Genomic DNA, 21,479 nt, shown 5'->3' on the forward strand with positions numbered 1-21,479 from the left:
CATCGAGGGAGAGAGAAATAGGGAGGAGAAGAAAGGAGAGAGGAGAAGGTGGTGGTGGTTTGGCCAGGAAGTGGTGGGGGTGGGCCGGTGGGCGGTCCAAATTGGGGTGAAAGTGGTGTAGGTGGATCTAGCTTGTGTATTCCAGTAGCTGTTGTGTATAACTTTGTCTGTGAATTACTGAAAGAGACGTTAGCTGTTGTGTATAACCACCACCTTGTCTGTGAATTACCCAAAGAGACGTTTTAAAGGAGCCCATTATAAGTATTAAAGGCGTTTTCTTCCCTCACAAATCCCAGTAGTATTTGCTTCGAGGGAAACGTCTCTAACACTTATATCTTGGAGAGCAAAGTCACCATTTGATCATGAAAATAGTGCATCGTCTATTGTTTCTCTTATACATTTTCTAGTTCTTCTCTCTTATGCAATTTGGTTTCGGGAAAAGATGTAATTGAACCAAAAAGGTGTGAAACCCCGGACAATGGAATAGAGCCAATGTTGCTGCTTCAGACTAGCCCACGGAGCAGTGCCACTTAGTGCTTCACTTTGAAATTGACCTATAAAGGTGTGAAACCCCAGACCATAGAATAGAGTCAATGTTGCTGCTTCGGACTAGCCCACGGAAGAGTGCCAGTTAGTGCTTCGCTTTGAAATTGACCTAGAAAGGTGTGAAACCCCAGACCATAGAATAGAGGCAATGGTGCTGCTTCGGACTAGCCCACGAAGCAGTGCCAGTTATGGTGTGTTTGGTTGCAGGATTCCTAAGTAGGATTCCTACCAAAAGTGGAATTTGGTAGGAATCATGAATCCTTGGTCTGTTTGGCTACCAAGAATTCTAAGACTCTTGAATCCTAAGGATTCCTAATTCCAAAATTAGTACTGGACCAAAATCCCACCCTACCCCCTAGGATTTGCTAGGATTTTGGATTAATGAACCTAAATTTCAAACTTAAAATCAACAAAAAAATATTTCCTTCTACAAAATCATTATTTTTTTTCAAAATCAATGTTTTTTTAAAAAATCATATTTTTTCTAAAGACGTTTAAAAATACTCAAATAATAATAAATCATAGGATTCTTAGTTGCCAAACAAGCCAAAAAATATTACTTGGATTCATGAATCAGTGGAATCATGAATCCCAAGGACTCATGAATCCGCGGATTCATGATTCCGCCATCCAAACACACCATTGAAATTGCCACTTAGTGTTTCTCTTTAAAATTGCCTTCCGCTGAGACTGCTCGTATACAGGGCTCAAACTTTCCTCAACCAAACAAAAACCTTGTTCCTTCATCAAAAAAAAACAAAAACCTTGTTATACGACCGTGGTGTCTATAAATATCTTCAATCGTTTTATGGGCCCGTATGTTAACTAACCCCTTATCTGATAAAGTGATCACTTTTTACACATCCCAAGAAATCTGTTCTTCTATTTCTACCTGCCCATTCCCCCGCTCCCGCCCGCCAGCCAATCGGTTCCTCATTTCCTGGCGCCCTAACTCCACCCCACCCCCCCAATCTCTCTCTCTCTCTCTCATTTGATTTTGAGGTTTTTACAGTAACGGAAATGGCGATGTTCACCGCTTCTCGTCGTCTCTCATGTACATCGACGACAACAACGAAACTTCATCATTATCTACTCAGATCATTCTCCACATCTTTCCGAGAAGAAAGAGATACTTTTGGACCGATTCAAGTTCCATCCGATAAGTCTGTACTTTCTCTCTCTCTAGATTTATGTATCATTTTGATTCATTGATCCACATTTCTGTGAAAATAAATACATAATCCTCATTTAGTATCAAATCTAAACCAGAATCTGTAGTAGGAAGAACTCTTAGAAGGTATTTATTCATAAGATCAAAGGGAAACCTTGTCAAACTTGACATTGAAATCTAATTTTTTTCTTCTAATTGAATCTAATTTTCAAAAAAAAAAAAAAACCTTGTCAAACTTGACATTGAAATCGATCGATTTCAGTATTATGTTGTTGATTAAGTATTATGTTCTATCCGATAAGTCTGTACTATCTCTCTTTACTTTCTCTCTCTAGACTTACGTATTTTTTCTATTTTGATTACTTGATCCACATCTATTATGAACATAATACATACTCCTCATCCTCGTTAAGTATAAAAGCTAAACCAGATACTGTGGTAGGAAGACCTCTTAGGACTTAGAAGGTCTTTATTCATCAAGCAAACGTATAAAACCTTCGCCAAACTGGATAGTGATATCGATCAATTTTAGTATTATATTGTTGATTAGGTTGCTTGCTTGTGAGAATAGTCTTACATGGAGTTGGATGTCCACAAACTTAACATGGCTATCTCTTGATTTTTGTTAGATTATGGGGAGCTCAAACTCAGCGATCGTTACAGAATTTTGATATTGGTGGTGAGCGTGAACAAATGCCTGAACCAATTATCCGTGCTTTTGGAGTCCTCAAAAAATGTGCTGCCAAAGTCAGTTTTACTTAGTCGTTGAATTTCTTGCTTTGATTGATTCTACTTTCGGTTGAATTTTCTCTGCTAATTTTTTTTTATATTGTAGGTGAATATGGAGTATGGTCTTGATCCGACAATAGGGAAGGCAATTATGCAAGCTGCTGAAGAAGTTTCTCAGGGGAAACTTAATGACCATTTTCCACTTGTGATTTGGCAAACTGGAAGTGGAACTCAAAGTAACATGAACGCTAACGAGGTTGGTATTCAAGAGAAGACGTCTTTTTAGCTCAATGTTTTAGTTTATCGAGAACAGTTGATTATGCTTATTGGGTTGGATTAGTAATTTCTTCAATTTATTGGGTTTTGTGTTAGCACCCGTAAATGTTTGGCGAAATTTTGGACCCTTTTATGTTAAATTTGTAGTCATCCAACTCAAGACCAATTGGCAATGAGTGTAGTGTACTTAGATATTGTATTACGGATTGCGAATTTACCCTTTTCGAATTTGAGACTATTCTCACATTTACTAACTTTTTAGCTCTCTCCAGGTGATTGCAAATAGAGCAGCTGAGATTCTTGGGCACAAAAGGGGTGGAAAGATTGTACATCCCAATGATCATGTCAATAGATCACAATCGTCTAATGACACATTTCCAACTGTAAGCTACTAAAGTTTGCAGCTCATTTATGTACATGTTTATATGGGTTTTAACGTGTTGCTCGCTCTCACTTTATGAGCTTAAGTGTAGAAGATCTCGTATTCTCGTTAGACTGAAGTGTCCGTGTTTTTATTTCATGTTAAAAAACTCGAGGTCTTGTTGATTTCTGATAGTTGGTCCATTGTTTCTTTGTTCAGGTCATGCATATTGCTGCAGCTGTTGAAATAAATTCGAGATTTATACCAAGCTTGAAACAATTGCACACTTCATTACATTCCAAGGTTGATCCTGATTTGATGTTTTTATGATTTCAATCTCAGTGTGATTTCTTAACTTCGCAATACTTTGACACTGATTTTGCTTTTACCAGTCTATTGAATTCAAAGATATTATCAAGATTGGCCGTACACATACTCAAGACGCAACACCTTTAACTCTTGGGCAAGAGTTCAGTGGTTATTCTACACAAGTAAGGGTTGTTTTGTAGTCCCTATGCACATATTGGATGTCATTCTATTATCATTTGCAATCAGTTAGCTTGTCTATGCATGCTTAGCTTAGGACTATTCCTCAAACTTTGTACGCACTTTTGTTGCAGGTAAAGTATGGAATTGATCGAGTGATGTGCACTCTTCCCCGCATGTATCAGGTATATCGCCCAACTGCTGAGTCCAGTTGTTTGTCTTCATTAACATTCTAAGTTCTAACAGATGACAAATATTCTGAGTAGCTCGCACAAGGTGGTACTGCAGTAGGAACTGGATTAAACACGAAAATAGGGTAATCACCTAATTCTCTCCCCGTTACTGTTCTTCTAGTAGTTATAAACCCATGATTTTTTAATTTTGATATCTGGCTCATAAAATTGTAGTGCCTTCAACTCCAATCCACTTGTATAAAATCATATAAGCTGCTGTTGATGACCTGATGTATCTGCACCCTTTCTGTGTTCAGAATTTGATGTTACCATTTGAATGCATAAATTGCACATATCATGTGCTTGAGTATTAGGTTTCTTTTTATGATCGCAATTCTGTAAAAAAAAAAAAAATTCGACCCAAATCAGCTATTTGCATAATTATAATATCTACTTTTTGTCATCAAGATGTTAGATTGTGAATACGTCGTCTTTTGGGCTTATCAATGTCGCCACGTCAGGAAATGTCATATTTGACTTCGCCAAATTGTTGTATGTTGTCGCGTATAGATTAGCATGCTTGGTTTCTCATTTTAAAAATTCTGCATTGCATTACAGATTTGATGTAAAAATTGCTGACGCAGTAGCTGAGGAAACTAATCTACCATTTGTCACGGCTGAAAACAAGTTTGAAGCTTTGGTAATCCTCAGTTAAAGAACAACATTTTCATGCTTTGGCAATTATCACTAAAATAGTTTCGTTATTTGTTTGTTCCCATGCCAGGCTGCACATGATGCTTTTGTTGAAACAAGTGGAGCCTTGAATACTGTTTCTACTTCTCTAATGAAGATTGCCAATGACATTCGACTACTAGGAAGGTATATATGTTCAATTCTTTAAAACTTTTGCTGAGTTAGTATCATCATTCCGGATTTTCACAGTTCCTTTGTACTAGTGGTCCACGATGCGGTCTAGGGGAGCTTATTCTTCCTGAGAATGAACCAGGCAGCAGTATCATGCCTGTAAGTCCCTTCCTCTTTTTTCTCCTAAGGAATGTTATATATTTTCTGTGCTTTCTAATTCGGAAGAATCAGATTCATTCTTATTTAAGCTTGAAAAACTATTTTTTTTCTCTTACAGGGGAAGGTAAACCCTACTCAGTGTGAGGCCCTCACGATGGTTTGTGCTCAGGTACTGTTTTGTCTCTTACGTTTTTGTTCATGTTAAAATAGATGAATATCTGATGGTGACCTCTTCGAGTCACGAAGAATAGTTATTTATTATTTGTATTATTTTTCGTTGACTGAGTTGAGCTAATCAATGTATTACAATTGCAGATTATGGGAAACCATGTAGCTATAACAATTGGTGGATCAAATGGCCACTTTGAACTTAATGTATACAAACCACTGATTGCTAGTGGTCTTTTACGTGTAAGTTTGTAACTCCTTTATGATTTTGTGTTTCTGAAGCCAAGTACTGAAAAAACAACTTCCGATGTCATTCGTTTTTTGTTCGTTCGTCATGATATTTCAACATTACGAGTTCAGCAACTAATTTGACATTCATTCGTAGTCTCTGAGATTACTAGGTGATGCATCTGTGTCTTTTGAAAAGAATTGTGTAAGAGGAATTCAAGCCAATCGTGAAAGGATTTCAAAATTATTGCACGAGGCAAGTTTAACTCTTATGCTCATTTGATCAACATTATCATTCTTTCCTTGGACTCATAAATGTCTAAACGGTTATTAATCTTACTGCCATTTTACCTTACTGTCTTGCAGTCTCTGATGCTTGTTACATCTTTGAATCCTGTAAGTCGGCACTTGATTATATTGTTTTTCTTTCTGCGTCATCTTTTTTCGCTTTGCAAGGTTCTAACCTGAACACTCTTCAACTTCCAGAAAATTGGTTACGATAACGCTGCAGCGGTTGCCAAGAAAGCACACAAGGAAGGCACAACTCTGAAGGTAATAATAATTATCTCTTGTTTATGAAATATTATGATTATGACAAACCTTGTAACCTCGACTTCTTTAGACTAGAATAGTTTTTGGATGATGAATGCTTATCTACTTGAAGCTACAAAAAGGTTCGGAGACCAAACACAGTATTCTGTTTATACACGTAATATCGAGCCTTCACATCTTGGGCTCAAAGCTGATTTCTACATAAAACATTTGAGTTACTCTTTTTCTTGCCTTTTCTTACAATTTGATTGGTGCTATGGATGTGCATTCTCTAACCGTTACTAATCGGAACAAAAAGGATTAGAGGAAAACTAGTTGGCTATGAAATGAACTGAAGATGGCAAAAGACTACTTAAGGTCCTATTGGTGGGACACTTCATCTTGTGAAGGCATCTTGCTTGGTCTCCATTTTATGTTGGTTCAAATGTGATCATATCTTTTTCTTTTTATCACCGTTATGGTATTGCGATAGTGAATCACTTATCACCGATCTCTTAAAATGGATCATTTGTTTTCACATCTCAAGTTCTTTTTTTATTAGATCAGATATCATTAACATACACAACTCATTTACATAGTTCAAGGCATAACAAACAATTCATGCTCATTTGAAGTTTTATCTATGTTTGTTGCTTGATTTAATAGTTCAATGATTTCTTTGTCGGTTTTATTTGACATCTAACAATTTCCCCTTATGTTCCAGGAATCTGCTTTGAGCCTTGGTGTGCTAACTTCTGAAGAATTTGACCAGTTAGTGGTACCCGAGAAGATGATTGGTCCTTCCGATTGAAACCTTATAAATCTTAGGTTTTATTGAGGAAAACAGTCCTTGCCCATTGGCACCAAAGCTCTAAATTATTTGCTTGTGTTACTCATCTGTTTTTGGTTTCACAGAGAGACAGCAACAGGTGATCATACTTAAACGCTCATAAACTTGTGACTTGGTGCACTTTTTTCGATTATTTCACGGCTGTGTTATTTATGACTTATAAGAGTGATCCTGATTGAGCTAATAAAAGGAGCTCTTCTTACTCCTTGTAACGGAAACACCGATTTTCTAGTAGAAATAAATTATATACTTTTGGAGTTGCAGAAGGAATGAGGTAAGTTCTATAAGCAACAATGGTGATTTTGTTAATACATTTATAATGTGGTTGAAAATCCTGACCGCCATGTCTGCGTGAACTCCACGAACCAAACGAGCGAACCTGTTTTACTACATGTAGGTAAAATTTTTTAACTTAAACTTTGACCCGATGATGTGACAGTTTTCTTCACCACAAAATCAACTTTTACCTCTTGAATTATCAATGATATCCAATTTGGTGGGTTTATGGGCGGTCAGAAAATTTGCCATAAGCTCCTCTCTTAGCACTCTTTGTGGGCTAGAATGGTTGTATTTGTGTCGTTTAAACCCAGCACGAGTGCCTTCGGACTCCTCTTTCTCTGTAGGCCCCAAGAGTGAGGGTGGGTCTATTACAATTTTGGAGCCCCTGTGGACCGCCTCTCCCCAATAAACTTTAACTTTTCGAAAACAGAAAGTAGTTTAAAATCCTACTTTTCTTTGTTCCATAAACTATTAAACTCAATAGTCCACATCATGTCAAAAAAATTTCAGTTCATGTATCTATTCTCTTCGGTTCAGATGTATGTGTATCAAGTGTTGGAATCTTGCCACTGAAAGTTTCGTCACCAAAAAGCCTTTCTAAATATTTCTATGCAAGTATTTTGTCTTGAAGCTGCTCTCTGTTTGCTTTCTCTATATATGAAACTAAAAAAGGGAGGATATTCACATCTCATATACTCAATCAGAAGACAGAGAGGGGCCTACCCATCAATTTTGCAATGGCTTCATCATATTGTGTCTATATGAAGTCTGCCGTTGTAACGGACTAACAAAATACTATAAAGTCTTATTTGTAATATCTTTCTATATAAAGAACACTCTAACATCAAGTAGGTTTAAATCGCTTTAAAAACACTCTTTTCTCATTATTTTGGTGGAGGGAAGGGTTTCCTTTGCGGCAACTCCTTTTATATGAGATAGAAAAACTTCAAGTGGATTCTTCAAACTCTCAAGGAGATTTCTAATGAAACTCTACACCGACAACCCTTACCAGTATGAAAGAAGAGTAGTGACTTCCAACATTTTCCTACCCAATTATAGACGCTCTAGAAACGCTTTAGAATGCCATAAAGTCTCTTGTCATTTTATTCTCCAATAATTCAATTATTATATATACCATTATCATCTTACCCAGAATGCGATAGAATAGATTCTGGACAGAAATCTTCGAGTGATTCGTGGTTCAATGAATTAGAATAATTTGAAGCGCACTAATCACGACAAGTCAAATAAGATTTCTGATTTGTCACGTGTGAATTGAGTTTTGGGTTTATTCAAAAAGAGTTGAAGCGTGTGCCAAATTTTTTTCCGGGACGTCCCGTCTTTTTATTTGTTTACGCTTTCGCGGTCTTTTTAGAGGGAAACAAACAAACTCTTCAGACGTGAAAGAAACGCCATCGCCATGGATGGACAATCAGATGATATTCTTCTTCACTTCCATTTTCCCAAATTTCTCAGATTCTTCCAAAATTTTCAGATTCTTTCCCAGAAATCTCCTCTACAATTTTACCCAATGATTTTGGTAATCCTTCCTTGAACTACTTCGATATCATTTTTATTATTTTTTTGCATTTTATGTTCAATTCATACTTTAATTCTTCGATTATTATAACAAAAAACTACCAATTTCTTGTTTCAGATATTCTTGATTACTTGCATGATTATAATTTTTAAGAATTAGGGTTTTCCTTTATATTTTGAACTTATACAGGATGTGTAGATAGTTCTGGTAGTTCGTGTGAGAATAGTCCGACAGATGAGAAGGGCTATCTATCAACCAAGTATATAATATTTAGGTTCTCTGCACTCATTGTCAATTAGTTTCGAGTTGGATGACCACAAAACTTAACCGTTTTGAAGCTCGTTACTGTTTAAGCTTCCGCTTATTTTAGAATGTTTGAGTATGTATAGATGTGGACTAGGACAGGTTACATCTATCACTCGTTCGGCTTACAGAGGAGATTCTACCGGATTTTCGACTCGTCCGTAGGTTGCTGGGACGTGGTCGTGCTAGGTAGAGCACGGGGGCATCACAAGTATCAATTTTCTGGTTTTGGAGTTTACTGCAATTTAGAGGATTTAGGGCAAAACAGAACTGTAATAATCCTTTTTCATTGTCAATGATTTCATTAATTTAGAGTCCTGAAATGGCAAAGAATTTTCTTAGAAGCTGCTTTATATGGAAAAAAAATGAGAAAAAGATTCAAAAGAAAAAAAAGGTATCTTGAAATGAAATTGTTGATCCAAATCAGAAATTTTCTGAAAAACTGAATCTGAACTAACGAAGACACTTGTGTTTAGAAGGAAAATAGACAAAAAAATCTGAGACGAAAAATGAAAAGAAGGTAACTTTATCAACACAACTAACACAAGTATGCAGAATATGACAATTGGTGGTTGCTGGCATATTCCAGGTTCCATAAATGAGAAGAGCCATTAGACAAGTAGATGTATATACTTTGTTAGCGTACAGATGTAAATCCCGTATCGGATACCACAACGGCGAATCCTCGTTATTATCGCCTTTTTCATTTAAATCTTTCCCTTGTTTAAAGGGGAGCTCCGATTATTTCACTATCGGAAACTGAGAAGACAAAGATTGGCATATGTGTAAGGCTTCTAATTTGATGGATGATGGGTTGTGCTAAAATAGAGTAAAAATATTTTATGATTGATTTTCTCATTGATCTATAGGTTATTCATCAAATGTTAGTTGTGCAAGAAATCAGCGGTTGATTATGATTTATACTCCTAAAACTAGGTTTCTGTTCTGTTTCAACACTAAATTCTGCTTCGCAAGGAACTCAATAGTGTCCATACTTTTGAAGTTTTGACATGCATATGGTTTGTTTGTTGAATTTGTTTTTTTGTTCAATATGAAATTTCGAGATATTCTGTAGCAAGATATCTATAATGCATAGATGATCTTTGAAAGAGTTCAAATGTAGTTAAAATTCATAATCAGAAACTGCAATCAGGTCATACAATTTAGGAAAAGCATGTGGTCGTATATTGGGAAATCCTTAGTCATTAATCTTTATCAAACATGAAAAACGGGATTGCTATAGTTTGTATTTCTTTTTGCTTCATTCGAGATTCTTATGATTTATAACTCCACAAATTCTGTTCCTTTCTGCATTTGGATGATAAAAGTGCCTTCAGTCGTCTGTGCTGATAACTTAGTTCATTTGCTTTTATCCTTAGGGTATCCTATTTGGAATCGTCAACGTTTTCTCTAATATTTTCTATTACCAGTCCCAGCAATAAGAAGGTCATTTCGATTAAGCAATTAACACATTATTATAGTTCACTAAGAACATTTTAGGCCAATCTTGTATATGGCAAATAAGTTTCTAATTTCTTCTAACGCTCTTATTCTCTGGTTTAGCAGGAATGTAGTAGGGTCGAAATATGTGGTTGATGAGGTTGTGGAACATGGAGTCCTGCAACTGCATGGAGTCACAGGGGCCTGCTGATGAATTGTTGGTGAAATATCAGTATTTGTCGGACTCTTTGATTGCATTCGCATATTTCTCTATACCTCTGGTGCTCGTTTACTTTGTGCATAGATTTGCATTCTTCCCATATAGATGGGTGCTACTACAATTTAGTGCATTTATTGTTCTCTGCGGAGCAACCCACTTTATTAACTTGTGGACTTCGACAGTGCACTCAAAAACTCTTGCAATCATGATGACTATTGCAAAAGTTTCCTGTGCAGCTGTTTCATGTGCAACAGCTCTGATGCTTGTTCATATTATTCCTGATCTATTAAGCGTAAAAACGAGGGAGCTATTTTTGAAAAACAAGGCGGAAGAACTTGATAGAGAGAGGGGACTTATCCGTACCCAAGAAGAAACTGGAAGGCATGTTAGAATGCTAACTCATGAAATTAGGAGCACACTTGATAGGCATACTATACTGAAAACTACCCTTGTTGAGCTCGGGAGGACATTAGACTTGGAAGAATGTGCACTATGGATGCCATCACGCAATGGTTTGAACCTGCAACTTTCTCACTCCTTACGCCATCAAGTACCTATTGGATCCACAGTTCCAATTAATCTTCCTGTAGTCACTAAGGTCTTTAATAGCAATGGAGCGATACACATCCCATACACTTCCCCTTTGGCAAGGATAAGGCGTATTTCAGGAAGATATGGTCCTCCAGAGGTTGTTGCTGTGCGCGTGCCACTTTTACATCTCTCTAACTTTCAAATTAATCATTGGCCTGAGCTTTCTGCTAGAAGTTACGCTGTCATGGTGCTGGTGCTCCCAATTGATAGTGCAAGAAAATGGCACGAGTACGAACTAGATCTCGTCGAAGTTGTTGCGGATCAGGTTGTCTTCAAAATTGCTTTGTCACTACTTTATACAATTCATATCCTCTTAATTATAGGTTTACTATCCATTAGATTATGGGAACTACTTCTATGAAGAAAGATCATTTGTCATTCTTTTGTGATTGTATAGGTTTGCATGTTTACATATCGTTTCTCTTCTTTCTTGGGTCTAGGTAGCTGTTGCTCTTTCACATGCTGCAATTCTTGAAGAGTCTATGTGGGCACGTGATCTGCTCGTGGAGCAGAATATTGCGCTAGATTTAGCTCGAAAAGAGGCAGAGATGGCGATAGGCGCTAGGAATGATTTTCTAGCTATCATGAACCATGAAATGGGGACACCAATTCAGGCAATTATCATTTTATCCTCTGTACTTCTAGGTATTGAACTAACTCCAAAGCACAGGGTGATGGTAGAGACTGTGTTAAAGAGTAGCAATCTTCTGGCTACTCTCATCAATGATGTTCTTGAACTTTCAAAACTTGAAGATGGAACCCTAGACTTAGAGGTTGGCTCTTTCAATCTTCATGAAGTATTCAGAGAGGTAGTCATCTCTCTCTCTCTCTCTCTCTCTCTCTCTCTCTCTCTCTCTCTGTATATATATATATATAACTTTAATACGCGTATAGTACCATGAAACTTCCATCCTTGTGCAGGCTTGATGGTAATCTTTTTAATTCTGTCTTCAATTCAGGTCATTAATTTGATAAACACTGTAGCTGCATTGAAGAACTTGTCATTGTCATTGATGTTAGCCCCAGATTTACCTATCTTTGCTGTTGGCGATGTGAGGCGAATCACGCAAACATTATTAAATGTTGTGGGTAATGCAGTGAAGTTCACAAAGCAAGGTTATATTTCAGTAATTGCTTCTGTTGCTAAACCAGAATCCGTTAGTAATTGGCAAGGTCCAGAATCCTACCCATTGTTGAGTAATAATCACTTTTACCTCTGTGTACAGGTAATATTCGTTAATGAGGTTAACTTAGGGTGGTACTTTCTCTACTAAATCCTTATGGAACTAGTATTCTTTGTCGTTCTTTTCTCTTTCTTATTAACCAAGTATATCTTGATACATTGTTAGGGGAATGTTTGAGAACTGAGCTGTTTGGTTGTTTAAGCCATTGCTAACAACTTTCATGTTGCAGGTCAAAGACTCGGGTTGGGGGATCAGTGCAGAAGACATTCCTCTAATTTTTACCAAATTTGCACACTTTGGAACCGGAACAAATCGAAGTAATGATGGTGCAGGACTAGGACTTGCTCTCTGCAAAAGGTACTTACTAACATATCATGTAACGTTGTCTATTAAACTGAACATTGGACGAATTTGTCCAAAAACACCTATATGTTTCTCTCAGGTATTGTGCATATGATATTTTCTTGCATTTGTGAAAATACAATTAGGTTTATAAATCTCATGGATGGTCATATTTGGATTGAAAGCGAGGGTTTGGACAAGGGTACCACTGCTACTTTCATTATCAAACTCGGAATTTCTGACAACAGGAGTGAATTGTTTGGACAGCAAATAGTTCCTAGAGCCGGACCATATTAGCGAAACCCATATCTTACTGGTGGTGCAATGATCGGGTAAAAGTAGAGCCTTTAGATAATAATACAAAGTCAATGAACCCTTCTATATAGATGTAATATCATGAAAATTGTGGTTTCCTAAACTTTGATGAAGGTTAATTGAGTAGCTTCAAAATCATTTGTGTTGCAAGAAAGTGTAGTTTTATGATTTAAATGTGTTGTCTATACCCTTTGTTTGTTATGCGCTTATGATGAGCCAAAAGTCGGACATCAACGGAAGCCCACAAGATTGGGCCCGACCTCCCAAATGATGGTCCTTTCCTTATTTTGCAGCTGTCTTTGAGCCCAAAGTTAATGTCTACGGCAGCCCACTCTATCGAGATTGGGCCCACCGCCCAAATGATGTTACTCTCCCTATTTTGCAGCTCTCTTTACTTACCTTTCGTACTCAATCCGCAAGTAGTATCCTCGTGTATACTGGTTCACAACAAGCCTTGTTGTGGTACTACGGTCCCTTTACGTGGTGTGGCATGTCATTAACTATCTGGTTTCACAATGGGCCTTGTCGTGGTGATCCTTTTATGGAGGAAGTCTTAAAGGCACCCCTATTAGTTTTGAAAGCGCCTCCGTCAAGGCAAATTCGGAGGGGATTTTGTGAAGGAAGGATGCGCCTTTAACAGTCACGGGGTGCACTTTTCAAATATCCCCCTTTGTGTTGTAGTGTAGCATGTGGTTAACTTTTTACCTAGAGAGCGAGTCAATAAGGCATACCACCCCTATGACATTTTACAGAACATGGCGCTCCCTGAAACTCTCATATTAAAAAGATGTAGAAGGGATGTAGAGATGCGACATCAGAAAGAAAAATTGATCAGTTAAAGGCACTTAACGAAAAAATATTTATAGGGGCTAAACTTTCCAGTTGGTCAGGAACGAGAGGTGGATAATCATTTTTGTACCTAAGTCCTACTTGGTTACAACAATCTTCTGACAATCCTTGTTTGAGGCTCATCAACGACACATGACAAATTGCTTCACTTTGGCAGAGCCATCAGTAACTGTAGTAGCAAAATATCTTGTAAAGATTAGCTTATATTTATTAAGCTAAGTAGGTAAACTACCACCAAAGTTGACAATTAAATTAATATTTTTTCTTTGATCATCAAGTAGATATATCAATTCTATATATATATTTTTTTTTTGAAACATATCAATTCTATATTGGTTTAAGATAAAGATTTTCAACAAAAAAAAAATATAGAATCTCAAGAATAAATTTTTCTGTTGTGGTCCTTTGTCTATATTTTCTAATATAGAACTTCAAAAAAAATTAATATTTGAAGGTCGCCGGTCGGAAAATTTTCTTCGTCGGAGAAGAAAGAGGTGAGGTGGAGAGACATGTGTGGTGGAGAGGGATGTGAGGTGGAGAGAGATATTTACTAATTAAATTTATTTTGAAAATATATTAATGGGAGGGGTAGTTATGGCATTTACATGAAAATATAAAGTCAAATTTGAATTTACAAAAAATAGGGGGTTATAAAGGAAGCTGGTCACAAAGTAGGGGGTCAAATAAGAATTAACTAATTAAATGTTTGTTGCTCTCTCTTCCATCTCATCACCTCTCTCTGTCACGTCATATCTCTCGCTACCTCATCATCTCCTCTGATAGGGTCGTCGACAGGTCAAAAATTTCGGCAACCTTCATATTAAAAAAAAAAAATCTCTCTCCACCTCACCTATCCTCTTCTCCGAGAAAGGTTGCCAGCCTTTCGTTTAAAGGGACGTCCGTCGACAACTTTCGCGGGAGAAGAGGATATGTGAGGTGGAGAGAGAGAAACTTTTTGACCGAACGGCGATCCTATCGGAGAAGATGATGAGGTGGCAAGAGATATGATGTGACTGAGAGAGGAGCTGAGATTGAGGGGAGAGAGTAACAGACGTTTAACGGCAACAGAAAAAATGAGTCTTTGAATATTTTTGTTAAAGTAGAGGGCTTCGCGGAAAGTTAATCACAAAGTAGGGGGCTTTCCAGAAACAACCCCAAAAAAGAAAGTAAGTTTGATAAGAGAGAGAGAGAGAGAGTGAGGGGGTGTCACGTGGGGGGGAAGGGGTTGTTTGGTTAAAAGTAAAAAAGGAGGGCGGTTGAGAGCACGTGCGAGTGTTAACTTCATTGGTGCGCCGCGCTTCATTACCCGTGAAGCTTTCTTTCTTTCTTTCTTTGTCTTGCTTATAGTATTTATTGAAGCTTACGCCTTTCCTCTGTTTGATAAGCAGATGAGAGAAAGACCCGGAATACGAAGAAGAAACTAGTAACTGACAAGTGACTCACAAACTCTCTCTCTCTCTCTCTCCCTCTACTCTAGAGAGAGAAATAAGTAGTGAGAGAAGTATTTAAAAGTAATCAGAGTAGAGAGAGAGAGAAGCTGACGGCATGATTCATAGAGTAGTAAATGTAGTTGTTGTTCTTCTTTACTACTACTACTACTACTACTTAGGATCAGATAGAGATGCTATTTTTCTTCCTCACTTCATTTCCAGTACTACTCTTGAAGATATCTTTCTCCCCCTCCTCCTCCTCTGACAATTCTTCTTCTTCTTCTTCATCGGTAATTTCTCATTTTCTTTTAGCTTCTCATATTCTTTTAATTATAAGTCGGTTTCTTATGTGTTTAGATTCAAATTGTTTTGATCAGGAATTAGGTTTTCCTTTCTTTCATTGTTTAAACTTTTTGGCCTTTTCTTCCTCTCTTTCTTTCAGGATCTGAAGATTAAGCAAATTAGTAGTTGTAGTTAGATTCAGAATATTACTGTATTTTGTTTTTTTTGCTCCACTCGTTATGTGTAAGTGTCTGATTCGTCTGAATGGCCATTTCGTGTTTATTTTGGTCCATTCGAGTTAACGATTCAGGTTCAGACATAACAAAAATAGCCCTACATTTTTTCTTCTCTTATACTACGACCGACATAACAATCTAACTTCGGTCTTCTCATAAACTTTTCTATCTAATTTGTAAATTTACGGTTGACATAACACTCTAATTTCTCTTTTAACTTTTCGTTCAATTCATTATTTCAATTTGCATTTGTATTCTTAAAATGTATACGAGTTATAATTAATAGAAATAATAACATATATCAAGAGGTCTTCTTCGAATTGGTTACACTTGGAAACATTAATTTTAACGTAAAACAAAGAACAATTGAGAAGTAAACTTTTTCTTAGAATTTTACGATTTTTATTTAAAATTGTTGTGATTCATTAATTTTAAGTTTTCGATAAATGTTGTTGGTGAAGTAGAGAAAAGATGGATAAGATTAAAAAAAAAAAAAAAAAATAAGTATGAGAAATGAAGATTCGTCGACAGAGCATAACATCGAAGAGGTATGAGAGATCGAAGAAAAAATAGAAAAAACAATAAAGATAAGAGTATTTTCTTCTTTTAAGCACAAAAAAAAGGAGGTTTGACTAATATCTAATTAAAAAAAGGTATCGCTAATTGGACATTAGTGGTGAAGGGGTATAGCTAAATTCCCTATCATTTTATTCTAATTCAATTTTTTGTTCAATGATTCCAATTATTGAGATGAAAAGGTGATTTAGGTAGTGCTTGTTTTCCTAATTTGAAATTTGACTTGAGGTCTGAATTAACTTGAACCGAGTTTTGAACTGTTTGTTTGACATGTGATGGCTGACTCGTCTGAATGACTTTCTTGTAGTTCAACAAAAATATCTAATTAAAAAAAGGGTATCGCTAATTGGACATTAGTGGTGAAGGGGTATAGCTAAATTCCCTATCATTTTATTCTAATTCAATTTTTTTTTCAATGATTCCAATTATTGAGATGAAAAGGTGATTTAGGTAGTGCTTGTTTTCCTAATTTGAAATTTGACTTGAGGTCTGAATTAACTTGAACCGAGTTTTGAACTGTTTGTTTGACATGTGATGGCTGACTCGTCTGAATGACTTTCTTGTAGTTCAACAAAAAAAAAATGACTTTCTTGTGTTTATTTTGGCCCAATTGAGTCAGATAAGTTAGAGTCCGGCGAGTCAGACCGAACGAGTGAGATTCAGACGAAGAGAAAAAACAAACACCGCCATGTATAATGAATTGTTAGTATTGAAGCTCATCAAAAGAGTAACTCTAATTTTCTTCTTCTGACGTCTTATTTCTGGTGATTGTTCATTCTTGTAGGATTTGGTTGGTAAAACATGGAGTCCTGTAACTGTATGGACGCTCATTGGCCGGCTGATGAACTGTTAATGAAATATCAGTATCTATCAGACTTCTTTATTGCACTCGCATATTTTTCGATTCCCTTAGAGCTCATTTACTTTGTTCATAGATCTTCATGTTTCCCATATAGATGGGTTCTAATGTTATTCGGTGCATTTATCGTTCTTTGTGGAGCAACCCACCTTATAAACTTATGGACTTACACAATGCACTCTAAAACTCTAGCAACCGTTATGACAATCGCGAAAATGTTAACAGCCGGTGTATCATGTGTCACAGCTCTGATGCTTGTTCACATTATACCCGATCTTCTAAGTGTTAAAATTCGGGAGATATATTTGAAGAATAAAGCCGAAGAGCTTGATAGGGAAATGGGTCTTATTTGTACACAAGAAGAAACTGGAAGGCACGTCCGGATGCTAACTCATGAAATTAGGAGCACACTTGATAGACATACTATATTGAAGACTACCCTTGTTGAGCTTGGGAGGACATTAGGGTTGGAAGAATGTGCTTTGTGGATGCCGTCTCGTAACGGTCAAAATCTGCAACTTTCTCACACGTTACGCCACCAGATACCCATTGTGTCCACAATTCCGATTAACCTACCTTTTGTCACTCATGTCTTCAATAGCAATCGGGCAGTTCGAATTCCACATACTGCTCCCTTGGCAAGGATACGCCCAACAGCGAGAAGATATCCCCCTCCAGAGGTTGTTGCTGTCAGAGTACCACTTTTACATATGTCGAACTTCGAAATTAATGATTGGTCTGAGCTCCCAGCGAAAAGCTATGCAGTAATGGTTTTGATGCTCCCAACTGATAGTGCAAGAAAATGGCGAAACCATGAACTTGAGCTTGTCGAAGTTGTTGCAGATCAGGTAATGTTTCGTGTTCTCTTAGCATTCCATTATGATCATTCCAATTTGTATTTCATATCTTAAAAGCTCAATTGTCTTTCTCTAGGTAGCAGTTGCTCTCTCACATGCGGCAATTCTTGAAGAGTCAACAAGAGCGCGTGATATGCTAATGGAGCAGAATGTTGCCCTAGATTTAGCTCGACGGGAAGCAGAGATGGCAATTCGTGCTCGGAATGATTTTCTATCTGTCATGAACCACGAAATGAGGACTCCAATGCAAGCAATCATTACTTTATCCTCTCTACTTCTAGAAAGTGGATTATCTCCAGAGCAAAGGGTGATGATAGAGACTGTGCTAAAGAGTAGCAACCTTTTGGAAACTCTCATTAACGACGTTCTCGAGCTTTCAAAACTCGAAGATGGAAGTGTTGAGTTGGATTTTAGATGTTTCAATCTTCACAATGTATGCAAAGAGGTAACCGGTCACCTCCCGAAATATTACTTTTCTAATAAATTTCTAAGTCTATTCGAATTTCGAACATATACAATCCTTTTAATATCTTCCATACCATTTTAGGTCATTAATTTGATAAAGCCTGTAGCAGCCTTGAAGAAGTTATCGTTGACATTGATGTTGGCCCAAGATTTACCTGTTTTTGCTATTGGTGATGAAAAGCGAATTATGCAAACTTTCTTAAATATTGTGGGCAATGCTGTGAAGTTCACAAAAGAAGGTTTCGTTTCGGTAATAGCTTCTGTTGCTAAACCAGAATCGTTAAGAGAATGGCAGTCTCCTGATTTCTACCCAACAACAAGTGATGTCCACTTCTATTTCCGTGTGCAGGTATATATAGTTGAAATACGTATTATTTGAGTAATGTCGACTACTAGAAATTGTCGTTCAGCGACTAAATGGCTAAATCGTGATGCAAGCTTATCAGTGTGGATGTGAGGAACTTGGCTAATTTGCTTTTTTTTTTCTTCTAATTGTTCATGGTGCAGGTTAAAGATTCAGGTTGTGGGATTAATCCGCAAGATATTCCACAAATTTTTACGAAATTTTCTCAATCACGAAGTGGATCAGCTAACAGTACTGACGGTGCGGGATTAGGATTAGCTCTCTGTAAAAGGTACGTATGAAGAATATAATATCAAGTAGGTTATTCTAACTCTCATAAAAAAAAAAGTAGGTTATTCTAACGCCCCATACCTTAGCAATTATCGATATTATCCTCACTTTTGACACCCAGGCCCAAGCCCAACAGGTATGGGGTTTTACGACGACTTCACAAACCTACCCAGAAGGCCTCGACATTGGCAAAGACACGTGATTCTCTCTGCCCATCAGAGTACGCAGCGACCCTGTGGACTTCCCCCACTCCCCACCCTGATTTTGTCTTGACTTAGCCACCATATACTGCAATGTGAGGTTTTGTTCCACACTTGGAAGCCTCGACACTTGCTAAGCTAGAGCACGAACCTATAACCCAGGCTTTGAGCACTCGTCCAAGCGATGGACGACTATCACAGTAACCTTCAACTATCTTGTTTCATATCCTCTCTCAGGCTGTTGGCTATATCTCTGCCAGTATTTCACTATTCCATTGGTTACTTTCCAAGGTTTTTTAAGAACCTTTTTTGCAATTTGCATAAAAAAAGAGGTCCTACCGGGAGTCGAACCCAGGTCGCAGGATTCAAAGTCCTGAGTGCTAACCACTACACCATAGAACCATTTATATGTTTTAAGAACCGTAAAGCAATAAATTTGCTGGTACTTGGTTAAATATTTAGAAACCGAAAGCTACTGACATAATAAGCACAAAAAAAAGTTTTTTCCTTTTCGAAAAGAATGTCGAATATACGGAAAATGTGTAGTGTTAGTAGCTCAATTTACTTGATCAATGATTCATGAACTTCAATCTTATTTGAGGTTTTTCCCGATCATTGCTTATAAATGTTCATAAAACTGAAATCAGGTTTGTGCATCTCATGGATGGTCATATTTGTATCGAAAGTGATGGATCTTTCAAGGGAACTACAGTCACATTCATCATCAAACTTGGGATCTATGACAACCAAGGCGAGTCGTCCGCGCAGAAAATTGTGCCTAGAGCTTGATCACAAGCAAAACTTCCGTTATTAGGTCGCACCTTCTATTCCCCTTACACCAAAGTAGTCAAATAACACGAGAATATCGAACAATTTCTTTTCTCGCTGCAGAAAACCTGTCCTTTTCTGTTTTTGAGGAGAGGTAGGCTGGTGAAGTGAAGTTCTTTAATGCTAGAGGTAGAGTTTTGAGTTATTAACAAGTCGCCCGCCCTTGTTGTATAAGTATCAAATATGTAGTAAAGAAAAGGTCATATATACGTATAGATATCATATGAATTACTCTCATGGCTGTGCGTTTGGTTTTACTTTTTTTTTTGTTTTATGATCGTACCTTACTCTGTATCGCATCGCTTACGTGGATAATAAGACAAGAAATGTGAAACGACCATATTGCCCTTGATGTAAATCAATGAACTTATTACAGATACATTTTGCGTGAATGACAAAAGCATTTGCTGGAAAGTGAAAACATCCACGAATGCCCTTTGGGTATATAATCTTTTTAGGAAAAAACACGAAAAGAAACATCTTCCGACAAAAAAAAGTAGTGATCTTTATCTATTTTTGAGACTGGTATTGGCGTATGAGTCAGAGGCAGATTTTTAGAGGAGATGTTCGTTTCTTGGCCGCATCCATTGATTTTCTTCGTGCAGAAAAACCTAGGTGCTTGATTTCGTTGTGGTTCACTTCTTGTGTTTGGATGCGGCCAAGAAACAAAATCATAAATCTATTTCTGCTCTATTTTGTTATGGGCTTTTATTTATTTTAATTAGATGGGAGGTCCGAACCTACGGAATGACATTCTTGTTCCTCTACCATTCTAAATGGTGTGCAGGTTTTTGCTTTCACAACTAACAGGCTATTTAATTTTGTCGTTACCCCATTAGATTTTCAAGTCTTTCTTCAACAGACCGGAACTCCGGCGAAGGGAAACCCCTTCGCCGGACTTTCTAGAGAGAGAGAGAGAGTGAATTTTTTTTATCTTTCCAAGTCGCCGACCGGAGAAGACAGAGCGAGTGGTGGGGAGGGAGAGAGGTGAGGTGGGAGGGAGAGATGTGAGGTGGGGAGGGAGAGAGGTGAGGTGGGGAGAAAGAGAGGTAAAAGGTATTCCCTATAAAATAAAATTGTCGAACAAAATTGACCAATTTTTAACCAAGTCTTCAGACTCCGGAAACTATTTTGCTTTTCCCAAAACGCTGACCTTTAAATAAAATTAATTCGTTTCGATGAGATATTAGGGTTTAAAGTTTGAATTTAGCATGATAAGATGATTATTAGCAATGACCCACTATTACAAAATGAGGGGTTGGGCCATTGGTCCAAAAAGGGGGCCAAAATGAAAATTTCATCCAAAGTTGCCTAAAAATGAAAGGGAGGTCCAATGTGTCAGTTTGGGGGTCAAAATTACGTAAAGGGCCCTTAGAAAATAAAGTATTTACCGTTCATGCCATCGAAAATTACAAAATTGCCATCGAAAATTCTCGGGAAACGATTTTTTTTCTGAAAAATAATCTGACAACCCGTCCATCAAAATCTGTACTGTTCAGAAAATTAT

At 37.2% G+C, this 21,479-nt stretch overlaps 3 protein-coding genes and 1 non-coding gene across 9 annotated transcripts; 3 read left to right on the forward strand and 1 right to left on the reverse strand.

The window, feature by feature from the left end:
- The first annotated feature begins 1,364 nt into the window (after positions 1 to 1,364).
- Positions 1,365 to 6,805, forward strand: LOC147541185 (fumarate hydratase 1, mitochondrial). The gene is made up of 17 exons (XM_086637589.1): positions 1,365 to 1,709; positions 2,347 to 2,464; positions 2,553 to 2,702; positions 2,995 to 3,105; positions 3,303 to 3,386; positions 3,476 to 3,574; positions 3,704 to 3,754; positions 3,836 to 3,885; positions 4,361 to 4,442; positions 4,527 to 4,621; positions 4,699 to 4,765; positions 4,884 to 4,934; positions 5,081 to 5,176; positions 5,319 to 5,417; positions 5,528 to 5,557; positions 5,648 to 5,713; positions 6,417 to 6,805. The coding sequence occupies exons 1-17, from the start codon at positions 1,567 to 1,569 to the stop codon at positions 6,501 to 6,503; spliced, it is 1,479 nt and encodes a 492-aa protein (XP_086493715.1). The 5' UTR covers positions 1,365 to 1,566; the 3' UTR covers positions 6,504 to 6,805.
- Positions 6,806 to 7,511: 706 nt separating this feature from the next.
- Positions 7,512 to 12,910, forward strand: LOC147541186 (putative ethylene response sensor 1). Of its 4 annotated transcripts, XM_086637583.1 has the most exons (8): positions 7,909 to 8,361; positions 8,551 to 8,936; positions 10,044 to 10,110; positions 10,231 to 11,180; positions 11,356 to 11,724; positions 11,875 to 12,141; positions 12,329 to 12,456; positions 12,588 to 12,910. In XM_086637583.1, exons 4-8 carry the CDS (start codon positions 10,251 to 10,253, stop codon positions 12,736 to 12,738), a joined length of 1,845 nt encoding a protein of 614 aa, XP_086493709.1. In that variant the 5' UTR covers positions 7,909 to 8,361; positions 8,551 to 8,936; positions 10,044 to 10,110; positions 10,231 to 10,250; the 3' UTR covers positions 12,739 to 12,910. The 4 variants fall into 4 exon arrangements, with proteins under 4 accessions (XP_086493707.1, XP_086493708.1, XP_086493709.1 ...); XM_086637581.1 differs by lacking the exons at positions 8,551 to 8,936; positions 10,044 to 10,110 and adding an exon at positions 7,512 to 7,832 and having other exon boundaries at positions 7,990 to 8,361; XM_086637582.1 differs by lacking the exon at positions 8,551 to 8,936 and having other exon boundaries at positions 7,683 to 8,361.
- A 2,005-nt stretch (positions 12,911 to 14,915) lies between these two features.
- On the forward strand, positions 14,916 to 20,347 carry LOC147541187 (putative ethylene response sensor 1). 3 transcript variants are annotated; one of them, XM_086637585.1, is made up of 8 exons: positions 14,931 to 15,028; positions 15,108 to 15,325; positions 15,478 to 15,544; positions 16,914 to 17,836; positions 17,922 to 18,290; positions 18,393 to 18,659; positions 18,818 to 18,945; positions 19,792 to 20,347. In XM_086637585.1, exons 4-8 carry the CDS (start codon positions 16,931 to 16,933, stop codon positions 19,931 to 19,933), a joined length of 1,812 nt encoding a protein of 603 aa, XP_086493711.1. In that variant the 5' UTR covers positions 14,931 to 15,028; positions 15,108 to 15,325; positions 15,478 to 15,544; positions 16,914 to 16,930; the 3' UTR covers positions 19,934 to 20,347. The 3 variants fall into 3 exon arrangements, with proteins under 3 accessions (XP_086493710.1, XP_086493711.1, XP_086493712.1); XM_086637584.1 differs by having other exon boundaries at positions 14,916 to 15,325; positions 15,478 to 15,528; positions 16,837 to 17,836; XM_086637586.1 differs by lacking the exon at positions 15,478 to 15,544.
- On the reverse strand, positions 19,475 to 19,546 carry TRNAQ-UUG (transfer RNA glutamine (anticodon UUG)). The gene has a single exon. It is a non-coding gene; the product is annotated as a tRNA-Gln (tRNA).
- Positions 20,348 to 21,479: the final 1,132 nt, after the last annotated feature.

This window comes from Eschscholzia californica, unplaced genomic scaffold, assembly GCF_041429995.1.
Source record: "Eschscholzia californica isolate CP2 unplaced genomic scaffold, dmEscCali1.0.p SCAF_4, whole genome shotgun sequence".
Lineage (NCBI taxonomy): Eukaryota > Viridiplantae > Streptophyta > Magnoliopsida > Ranunculales > Papaveraceae > Eschscholzia > Eschscholzia californica.